This window comes from Eulemur rufifrons, chromosome 8 (assembly GCF_041146395.1).
Source record: "Eulemur rufifrons isolate Redbay chromosome 8, OSU_ERuf_1, whole genome shotgun sequence".
Lineage (NCBI taxonomy): Eukaryota > Metazoa > Chordata > Mammalia > Primates > Lemuridae > Eulemur > Eulemur rufifrons.
The window spans coordinates 100,405,878-100,416,960 of record NC_090990.1 but is presented as its reverse complement, the minus strand read 5'-3'; the positions used below and the strand labels follow the sequence as shown (position 1 = coordinate 100,416,960).

The 11,083-nt window shown below is 49.3% G+C and overlaps 1 protein-coding gene and 1 pseudogene across 5 annotated transcripts; both read left to right on the top strand.

The window, feature by feature from the left end:
* The first annotated feature begins 625 nt into the window (after nt 1-625).
* On the top strand, nt 626-724 carry LOC138391103 (U6 spliceosomal RNA; annotated as a pseudogene).
* A 2,790-nt stretch (nt 725-3,514) lies between these two features.
* On the top strand, nt 3,515-11,059 carry FDPS (farnesyl diphosphate synthase). Of its 5 annotated transcripts, none has more exons than XM_069480479.1 (11): nt 3,515-3,615; nt 4,454-4,633; nt 4,711-4,873; nt 6,373-6,513; nt 8,360-8,440; nt 8,588-8,710; nt 9,083-9,171; nt 9,264-9,336; nt 10,008-10,085; nt 10,183-10,317; nt 10,804-11,059. In XM_069480479.1, the coding sequence occupies exons 2-11, from the start codon at nt 4,455-4,457 to the stop codon at nt 11,002-11,004; spliced, it is 1,263 nt and encodes a 420-aa protein (XP_069336580.1). In that variant the 5' UTR covers nt 3,515-3,615; nt 4,454; the 3' UTR covers nt 11,005-11,059. The 5 variants fall into 5 exon arrangements, with proteins under 5 accessions (XP_069336580.1, XP_069336582.1, XP_069336581.1 ...); XM_069480478.1 differs by having other exon boundaries at nt 3,529-3,615; nt 4,418-4,633; XM_069480481.1 differs by lacking the exon at nt 4,454-4,633 and having other exon boundaries at nt 4,732-4,873.
* Nucleotides 11,060-11,083: the final 24 nt, after the last annotated feature.

The window sequence follows — 11,083 nt, the reverse complement described above, 5'->3', positions numbered from 1 at the left end:
GGAAGGCCGAGGCAGGAGGATTACTTGAGATCAGGAGTTCGAGACCAGCCTGGGCAAGAACAAGACCCCACCTCTACAAAAAATAGAAAAATTAGCTTGGTGTGATGGTGCACATCTATAGTCCCAGCTACCCGGGAGGCTGAGGTAGGAGGATCACTTGAGTGCAGGAGTTGGAAGCTGCAGTGAGCTATGGTAGTGCCACTACACTCTAGCCAGGGCAACAGAGTGAGACCCTGTCTCAATAAAAAAGAAAGGAAAGAAAGAATGAAAAAGGAAGGAAGAAAGAAGGAGGGAGGAAGGCAGGGAGGGACGAGAGAAGGAAGAAAAGAGAAGAAAGAAAAGGGAAGAATTGAACCAGAAGAGGGGGTTGAGGGAGACTGATTTATAGCTAGTTGGTTTAGACACACTGGTGAGACAACCTGGACTTACAATTGGTGTCTGAAGTGGGGAGAGGCTGGTCTGGTGGGACTGAGCCCTTACCTTGTGTTGTCTGCACTAGCTCCAGGTAAATAGTGTCAGAATTGAATTGAATCGAAAGACACCAGTTGACGTCTGCAGAGAATTAGAGAATTGAATTGTTATGGGGAAAATTCCTACATACCTGGTGGCAGAAGTAAAGTATTGAGTACTTGATTCAGCTGCGCATTCTTGAATTGGAACAATACAGAGAAGATTAGAATGGCTCAAGGATGACATGCAAATTCGTAAAGCATTTCATATATACATGTAAATTTTTTTTGAGACAGGGTCTTGCTTTGTCACCCAGGCAACAGTGCAATGGCATCATCATTGCTCACTGCAACCTCAAACTCCTGGGCTCAAGCGATCCTCCCAAGTAGCCGGGACTACAGGCATGTGCCATCATCCTGCACTAATTTTTTCCTTTTTGTAGACAGAGTCTCGCTATGTTGCTCAGGCTGGTCTTGAACTCCTAGGCTCAAGTGATTCTCCTGCCCTGGCCTCCCAAAGTGCTAGGATTACAGGTATGAGCCACAGAGCCTGGCCACATTCCATTTTTTTTTTTTTTTTTTTGAGACAGTCTTGCTCCATCGCCCTGGTAGAGTGCAGTGGCATCATCATGGCTCACTGTACCCTTAAACTCCTGGGCTCAAGGGATCCTCCTTCCTCAGCCTCTCGAGTATCTGGGACTATAGGTGCATTATACCATGCCCAGCTAATTTTTCCATTGTTGGTAGAGACCAGGGTTTCACTCTTGCTCAGGCTGGTCTTGAATTCCTGACCTCAAGCGATCCTCCTGCTTGGCCTCCCAGAGTGCTAGGATTACACAGGTGTGAGCCACTGTGCCTGGCCATATTCCATATTTTTAATGCATGAGGTGATGGTCATGATAAATACCCGGATATGATCATCATATGACATATATATATATATATATATATATACCTCAACACACCAAATTGTATTCCATAAATATATACAATTACGATGTGTCAATTAAAAATAATTATAACAAAAATAAAAAATATGTGAAGTATAGAGAATAGTAGCAATTAGAGGAAAAAAACAGGTTTCTTTAGCTGGTGTAGATAGGAAACAGAATTTTTTTCTATCCACACCTCCAGAGGAGCCCAGGAATAGAGTGGGAGCACAGTGAGCTAGGGTTCTGCCAGAGAGCAAGGGAAGGAAGAGGTGGGTTTGGGGACGAATCCATAGGCTCTGGGGAGGTATATGTAGTGAGAGGAAGAAATGCAGACTCAAAGGCAGATGAAGCACATTCTGGGTGTGGCTCTGTCACTCATGGGCTGTAAAGGCACTTGACCAAGGCACTCAGGCTAAAGGGGGATTCCTGCAGGGTTTCTGTGCTGATTCAATGAGATAATATGCATGTAAAAGCACAGATTTCAAATGAGTGACTCAATAGCTACTCCATGAATAGGGTATTTATGGGGAGAATAAAAAAGAGGACAATGATTCTGCACCTGCCAAACAACGAACTTGCTCCTCTGGGGCTGTCCTACTCCAAACTCTGGTCTCAATTTTCCATCCAATCTTCTCCTTGGGGTCCCTTCTGAGATCTCCATCTGCTACAAAATGCAGCTTTGGATTTTCTGAATGGCTTTAGGTCATTAAGAGCTACAACAATGATGTAGACGTGCTTGGGCAGCTGCAAGGGGCTGAGTAGGCAAGGATGGGATGGTTTAGCTGTTGGGGGCCTCAGAGTATAGGTTGAGGAAACTGGAGTCAGAATTCCCCCTTTTTAGCTCAGATTTGTGCCTTTTCCTAAAGTGTTTCCTAGCACCCAAAGCTCTGATGGCCCGATTTCTAATTTCCTTTGAGGTTCCTATTTTTTACTAATGGACTTCTCTCCCAAGATGGATGCCAACTGGCCTGGCAAACCTAACCCTGCCAAGTGATACCAATGTCACACCCCTCACCTGGGTTGTAATTTTTCATATAATGACACCTTCTTGTACCTGCCTCTAGTTCCTCTCCAGGTATGCACAATGGTTTTTAATTTTTTTATTTATTGTGGCAAGATATACATAAATAAAATTGACCACTTTAACCATTAAATGTACAAAGTGGCATTAAGTACATTCACATTGTTGTGCAGCCATCACCACCATCCACCTCCAGAACTTTTCTCAACTTCTCAAATGACACTCTGTACTCATTAAGCAATAACTCCTCATTTCCTCTCCCCGCAGCACCTGGCAACCACCGTTCCACTTTCTGTCTTTATGAATTTGATTACTCTAGGTACCTCATATAAGTGGAATCATACAGCATTTGTCCTTTTTGTGTCTGGCTTATTTTAGTTAGTATAATGTCCTCAAGATTCATCCATACTATAGACTGTACCAAAATCCGTTTATGTCCAAGCCGGTTAGGAGTTTCAGGCATCTTCCCAGATGTGTCAACTTACTGGGGCTATCAGGACTTGGGAGGGTTCAAGGCCAGAGAGCCAGTATCCGGCTGGTAAGCTGCACGTGTAGGGTGAGGCTTCCAGTTTCTGCTCTGAATATTATCTTTATTGAGCCCTTAAAGCACTTGATATACATTATCTCATGGTATTAACGTCATTCAACAGATGAGGAACGCCAGTTTCAAGGAAGTTAACTAAGAATCAGAGATGTTAAAGGATTTGCCTAAAGTTAGAGAACTAATTAAGTGGCAAAGCTAGTCCTGCAAGGGTTTTCCTAACTTGCCATTCAGCTGTACAGGAAGATAATGAAAACTGAAGTGTGGAGAAAGGTTGGCAGCCAGTGCCAGATTGGGGGCGTTCCCTGCCTGGCTTACTTCCAGGGCGGTTGCCTCCAGTACCATCCCGCCCACCGCCCAATCGCGTATCTTCCAGTCCGACTGCCCCGGGCGCTGCCCTTCCATTGGTAGCCCGTCACAGGCCCCATCCTCACACGAGGGCCAACAGCCAATCAGCACAGCTCGTCTCCTCCCAGCCCTTCCCACGCTAGATCGCGTTGTCTCTGTCCCTCCCGCGGCATGCCGGGAGTTGTAGTCTAGGGACGCATTTCTGCCCACAGTGAGGGGAGACCGGAAACTACTCGACCCAGAGAGCCGAGCGCCGAGCGGGTTCGGCTTTTAGGAGTACCCGCCAACAATCTAGACCAAGCAGGAACCGGCATCCAGGAACAGGTGAGAGAGGCTGCGTCATGGGACTGGAGGCAGGGGTTCAAGACCCGGCCTTAACTCTGTAACGATACCTCTGTAATAGAAGCCTAGTTTGTTGTGTCAGAGTTTCTCCGTTTTGGGTGTCGGCGGCTTGACTGGCTGGCCATCTGGGCGTGCGGAAACTTCCAAACTCTGCCCATGCGCTTTCCTGGAACTCCCAATATGCGCGGGCCCCGGTTTACTCTTTTGCTGCGAGCCCTCGCCACCCGCCCAGAGTTGTTCGGAGGCTATCTGCGCAGTCCCAGCGCTTCTTGAGAGGCTCTGAACGCCCGGGCCCAGCGCCCCACACCACATGACCGCAGCATCCATGGATTCTGGCCTCAGTTCTCCCATTCTTGGGGCACAGCTCAGAGCCTGAGCATCCCTCTCCACTGCCTAACAGGGGAGACCTGGGTTCTAGATTTGGCTCTGCCTCTGCTCCCATCTTCCTACTTCCTAGAGCCTCAGCTTGGCTTCTGTAAAATAGGTCGATTTAAGGGTCCTTTCAGCCTCTATTCCTAGGGTACTTTACTGTGTCCCGCCTCCTCCCCTAGCCTTATGCACGCGGCCTTGAAGACGTTCAGTTTTAGCCTTCTTATTTTAAGTGGGGATAAGCCGGTCCTAGTCATCCAGCTATACTTTTTGTTCCCTGCATACCATTTTGTAATTGTACCCAAGCTTAGTCCACAAGAGGGCGGGACATTCTGGGTCAAGAAATAAAAAGTTGGGGTGGGAGTGATCTGGGGAGCTGCCACTATGCATCTGCCTATGGTGCTTGCCCCCACAGGGAGTGCTTGGTTCCCCCTCCCTATGCCACCCCCAGGATGCCTCTGTCCCGCTGGTTGAGATCTGTGGGGGTCTTCCTGCTGCCAGTCCCCTGCTGGGTGCCCCGGGAGAGGTGGCTGGGTTCCTTACGGCGGCCCTCCCTGGTGCATGGGTGCCCAGTCCTGGGGGCCTGGCACGGTGCCCGCTGCTGGTGCCAAGCGTGGACAGAGGAGCCTCGGTGAGTGTGGTTGGGGTGAGGGGCTTTGGGGAGGGGAGCAGCTGATCACGTTTCTGACTTGTTCTTCTTTTCCTCAGAGCACTTGGCTCCTCCTTCAGAATGAATGGAGATCAGAAATTGGACGTTTATGCCAGAGAAAAGCAGGATTTCATCCAGCACTTCTCCGAGATTGTCAGGGTGCTGACTGAGGATGAGATGGGGCACCCAGAGACAGGAGATGCTATTGCCCGGCTTAAGGAGGTGAGGGATTTAGGACTTGAGGAAGTGAGCATTTGGTCAATCTGCATACGTGTGGGATTCAGTGGCGGCTTTTGGGGGAATTTTTCCCCACCAATGTTCATGTGTTGGAATTTGAGGACCTTTTTTTTTTTTTTGAGACAGGGTCTTACTCTGTTGCCCAGGCTGGAGTGCAATGGTGTGATCATAGCTCACTGCAACCTCCAGCTGCTGGGCTCAATCAGTCCTCCTGCCTCAGTGACCCAAGTAGCTAGGCATGTATCACCACACCAGGCTAATTTTTAAATTTTGTGTACAGATGGGGTCTCGCTGTGTTGCCCAGGCTGATCTTGAATTCCCGTCCTCAAGTGATCCTCCTGCCTAGGCCTCGCAAAGTACTGGGATTATAGGCATGAGCCACCGTGCCTGGCCTGGAATTGGGGAACTTTTGACAGATGTGGGAGAAGACTTTTACTTGAGTGACCCTGGGTTCACCCTGGAGGGAGTGGGGCCTAGGCAGGTATACTTTTTCAGTCCATCCGCCTGACTTTTGGCTCTGGTAGCAGGTGGTACATCCAAGCTGCTTTGCTTGGGGGGTGAAGGCCTTGAACCTGGTAAGTCTTTGATTTTGTGTCCTGAAATCATAAGGTGCTACCTTGGCAGAGACCTAGGAGGAAGGCAGTCTGAAGTTGTCCTATCCCCCTCAGGCCGACTGAAATTACTGTATCTCCACAAACTCCTATTCTGGGACACAAACTATTGCTATGATACTTAACTTGCCTATTGTTTCCCCCTTTTATTCTTTTGGAGTATCTAGTAAAATTCTTTTTACAAATGCTGTCTGTCTCATCTGTCTAAAGTGAACCAAGGAAAACGGGGGCTTTGTCTACACTGGGATGGGGATTAAAAGGGAAATTTTCCCAGTTAATTAGGTCTGGTTGAGAGCAGGGCAGCAGAAAGCAGTGAGAGGTCCCAGCCAGAGGAGACACCATTGGAGGCATGGGAGATAGATCCTCTAACTTGAATCCCCTCCACACTGTCCTCCGGCCAACTTTGGAGGGCGCTTGTCTTTAATATAATGATGGAGGCTTTTCATTTGCAGAAGGTTGAACCCTGGGTAGGGGGAGATGGTGGGATAAGTAAGGATGGGTTGTGAGGGGAAGTTTAGGAGAGGTGGGGATGGGGCAGGAGCCTGGCGGAAGGGACCTGAATAAGCCAGCGATTCCCGTAGCACACACTGAGTTTTCCCTGGGTTCAAGCCCTGTTTTTAGCTTGGGAGCAGAATTTAATCTGCACTATGTAGGCTGTAAATTTACTGGGGAAGACCATGCAGAGAGAGCGGGTCTGGGCTCTGGGGAACTCTTCTGACTGTGCTCCAGGATTTGGGGAAGGAGCAAAGAGTAGCAATTCCAGAAGCTTCCTGGGGGAAGAGTTGGTGGTTGGAAGTGGGAGAGGATGGGGAGACATCTCAGAGTGGCTGCTGTGTGGACCCTGATCCCCTGTCCCTTTCTCCTTGCCCCCAGGTCTTGGAGTACAATGCCATTGGAGGCAAGTACAACCGGGGTATGACGGTGCTGGTAGCATTCCGGGAGCTGGTGGAGCCAAGGAAACAGGATGCTGATAGTCTCCAGCGGGCCCTGACCGTGGGCTGGTGTGTGGAACTGGTGAGAGGGGTGGGGGAAAGGCAGGAGAAGAGGTTTCCTAGAGTGGGCATGCCTTGGCTAGGAAGGGGAGAGCTTGTTTCTGGGTTGTGTGTGTTTCTGTGCCTCTAGTGTGCTACAGCCGTATTTAGACAGTGGATTACTGCAAGGGTTCCCAAATGTGGGGAACCTTTTTTGCCATTAGGTACACAGATGGCTGTAGATAGCTGTGGCCTGGGGCCTTGGAATTGGCAGAGGAATGGGCTCATCGCATCTTCCCTTGAGCCAGCTGCTCCTCTCCTTAGGCCAGGCGCCTCAGCATTGCCCGTCATTGACCAAGTCCTGAACACTCTTCCCTTCTGGGTTCACTGCCACCCTCCTCAAGTCTGGCACCCCTCCCCGAACCCAGTCCCCTGCCACCAATGAAGCCTGTAGGCCAGGCCAGCAAACTACATACCTTCAAAAGCTAGATGAGCTGGGCATAGAAGACAAGGAGATGTGGGGATTGGAGCAAAACAGAGAAAGATACACTTAGGAGAGCATGTGCCCTGTTTGGGGAAGTTGTCTCCACTTGGTTTCAGCCAGTTGTTGCTATATGGGAACATGGACCTACCCAGCTCTTGCAATTTTCCAAGCAATGCTAAAAATTTTCCTTGAAGCAGAGGACAGCCATAAAAGTGATACATTTCTTCTGAAAGATTATTCTTTATTTACTTATTTATTTTTCAGTTGCCCTTTTTTTTTTTTGAGACAAGAGTCTCACTCGGTTGCCCTGGGGAAGAGTGCAGTGATGTGATTGTAGCTCCCCACAAGCTCCAACTCCCGGGCTGTGAGCGATCCTTCTGCCTCAGCCTCCCTGGTAGCTGGGACTACGGGTGGGTGCCACAATGCCCAGCTGGGTTTGGGTTTTTTTTTCTTTTTTGGTAGAGACGGGGTCTCACTGTTGCTCAGGCTGAGCTCCAGCTATCCTCCTGCCTCGGCCTCCCAGAGTGCTAGGATTATAGGCGAGAGCCAATAAGGTTATTTTGAAGCAGAGATTGAAAACTGGCAGTCCCCTAATAGTTTTTTTAAAAATTTATTTAAATTTTTCCTAATGGCCCATGTGATAGTACCACTAATAGTTTTTGAAAATGTTTTAAAATCAAGTCCCCTAAATTTAATAAAGAAGAGATTTCACACAAAAGCCCAGATTTTTAGCATTGCTTAGAAAATTGTTGGGTGGGACCATGAAAGATGGGAAACATTGTCCCTGCCTCCAAGGTATTCGTGGTCTGGTGGGAAAACCAACACGTTCCCTCAGATAGGCCCTCAGAAGAGTCAGCCCTTTGCCGATGGTTAAGAGGGTTTAAAGACACTTAAGACCCCTAGGTAAAAGTCACCAGGAGTCAGATTTCAGTCCAATTAGACCTGCACCCCCAAAGGATCTCCTTTAGGTAAGGCTGTGTTCGTGACCACTGGAGTGTTTAAGCACAGTGCTGGCAGTGACACAGGAACAGCCTCCTTTTGTTTAAGAAGTCATGTAAAGTCAAGTTGCCTGAAGAAATCTTAAAGCGTTCATTGAAGTTTTTGATAAGAGAGGAAAACAGTATATGAAGGTGTTTCATGGTCTCCCTGATACCAGGGATAATCTAGGGCTGATTAGAGATGTCAGAGATCTGTTTTAGTCTCTTACCCCCCAAAACAGAGTATTTTAGTCCCATTTGATAGATGGGGAGTCTGAACCCAAGAGGTCATGTCACTTCCCAAGTGCTCGGCCTCCCCATCCTGACCTTCGCAGCTCATAGTGACTGTCTGAAGCGGCAGCTCTGTTGCTGGTAGAAGAAACAGTGACAAGGGAGCCCTGTAGGTCTTATTCCATTCTTTCTCCTAGCTGCAAGCGTTCTTCCTGGTATCAGATGACATCATGGATTCATCCCTAACCCGCCGGGGGCAGATCTGCTGGTATCAGAAGGTAATGTGGGTGGGAAGGTAGCAGTGGGTATGGGGCAGGCCGCTGGGAGGTGGTTTCATACAGCCTGTTTGAGGTATTTGGGGTAATGCTTCTTGGTATGAACCTAAGCCAGAGATTGATTGCTCATTTCCTCCATGCCCCCAACAGCCAGGCATAGGTTTGGATGCCGTCAATGATGCTCTGCTTCTGGAAGCATGTATCTACCGCCTGCTGAAGCACTATTGCAGGGAGCAGCCCTATTACCTGAACCTGATCGAGCTCTTCTTGCAGGTGTGCTACAGAGCTGGGCCCAGGGCCCAGAGGATGTCCGCATAACCTTGGCCTCTATAGCACATTCTCATCTAGCTGGTTTCAGGGCACAGGAGATACCTAGGGTTGCCTAGGAGCGGGAAGAAAGCGAGGAAGGGAGTGGTGAAGGGTGCTGGTGGCAAGAAGGGTTTCTCTGTCCCTGTGTGATTGGAAGAAGTGTGGACAAGACTGTGTACGCATGAATGTGTGCCTTGAGTTTTGAGGCCTTTTCTCTCTCCTGTTGCTTTTCTGATTCTGCCAGTTGTCAACTGGTATGCGATGCGGGGCCCAGGGTGTCGGGGTTCCCCACATCTGGAGAAAGCCTGGCTCATGGGCCATCTTCCTCTTCTTTAGAGTTCATATCAGACTGAGATCGGGCAGACCTTGGACCTTATCACAGCCCCCCAGGGCAATGTGGAACTTGACAGATTTACTGAAAAGAGGTGAGGGACAGTAGGAATCACGTCTGGGCAGTGAGGGCGGGCTGAGGGTGGGCATTGCCCTTCTGAGGAGTTTATCTTCTCTCCCTACTCAGGTACAAATCTATTGTCAAGTATAAGACAGCTTTCTACTCCTTCTACCTTCCTGTAGCTGCGGCCATGTACATGGTAAGTCAGCCTCCTTGCCCCTCACTGCCCTGCGGATGTGGGCTTTCGGACGGGAAGGCACAGAGCAGACAACTTGCACAATCTGGCACCCCCACTGAATGGCCATGTGACCTTGAGCAAGTCAGTCTCTGTTTCCTCAGCTGTAAGATGGGGATAAAATTCCTACCTTACAGGACTGTAGAGATTAACCAAGGTGAGGGATGTGACATTGCTCAGCCTGTAACAGGGGGACAAGAAATCCTGCATCTGAATATGGCTGGGGTGGGGAGGAGATAATTCAGGCTGAGAGAGAGAAGACTGGATTCAAAAACAGCGGGGTTAACTATCTACCCTGACTTCGCTTCTCTAGATTTCATCCTGAAAGAATCGGGAGGTAGAAAAAGATTAGGAAGAGGGATCAAAGTGACTTGGGGACTGAGACTTGGGAGGGAAGAGAGAGTCTGAGGACCTCCAGAAGGGATTCATCTTTTATGACTCTCAGGAAGGCCTAGCCAAAGATAAGTGGGGTAGAGGTTGGATCCTTAGGCAGGACTTCCTAGATCCAGGAAGCCGAGGATGTCTGAAAGGAGAGATTTAGGGGCTGCGGTAGGGCAGGAACCCCATTCAAGGAAGCAGCCAGCAAGATGCGGGCATCGCTGAGGTTTGGTTTATTAATCTCCTTTTCCCTGTAGGCAGGCATTGACGGGGAGAAGGAGCATGCCAACGCTAAGAAGATCCTGCTGGAGATGGGCGAGTTCTTTCAGATTCAGGTGGGAAGGCATGAGGAGTAGCAGAGACCAGTCACCAACTTTCCTCCTTCCCTGCCTAGTAGCCTTCTCATTCTTCCTTTTCTGTCCCCTTGCTCAGGATGATTACCTTGACCTCTTTGGGGACCCGAGTGTGACAGGCAAGGTTGGCACTGACATCCAGGACAACAAATGCAGCTGGCTGGTGGTTCAGTGTCTACAACGGGCCACTCCGGAACAGCGTCAGATCTTGCAGGTGCCTAAGAGAGGTGGTGGGTCCCTGAGCTGATAAGGGGATAGAGCAGTGGTCCTCAAATGAGGGCGATTTTGCCCCTCAGGGGACATTTGACAATGTCAGCAAAGATTTTTTATCATTACAACTGCTGGGTGTATGCCTGTGCTACAGGCATCTAGTGGGTAGAGGCCAAAGATGCTGCCAAATATCGTACAGTGTATGGAACAGCTCTTGCAAACAAAGAATGATTTGGCCCAAAATTTCAATAGTGCTAAGGTTAGAAACCCTGGAGTAGAGGAAGCCGAGAACTGAGCCAATATTCTGAACATTTGGGGTGGGGAAGGGGAAACATGGGATCTGAGACCCAGAGACACTTGAAAATTGGAGGCAGGAGTGAAGGGAATGACCTTAGAGATGTTCTGGAACATGTGAAAGGGGAGTGGGGGGAGGGGTCCTGGAGGCTCTGGGGAAGGCTAAGCCCTTTTTTCTCCCTCCAACCCTTTCCAGGAGAATTACGGGCAGAAGGAGGCAGAGAAGGTAGCCCGGGTGAAGGCACTATACGAGGAGCTGGATCTGCAGGCTGTGTTCCTGCAGTATGAGGAAGACAGTTACAGCCACATTATGAGTCTCATCGAGCAGTACGCGGCGCCCCTTCCCCGGGGCATCTTCTTGGAGCTAGCACGCAAAATCTACAAGCGGAAGAAGTGACCTAGACTGCAAGGATGGGGAGAGGAGGCTCTCAATAAATTATTGTGTAACCTTGTGGCTCTGTTCTTGTTCCAGACAG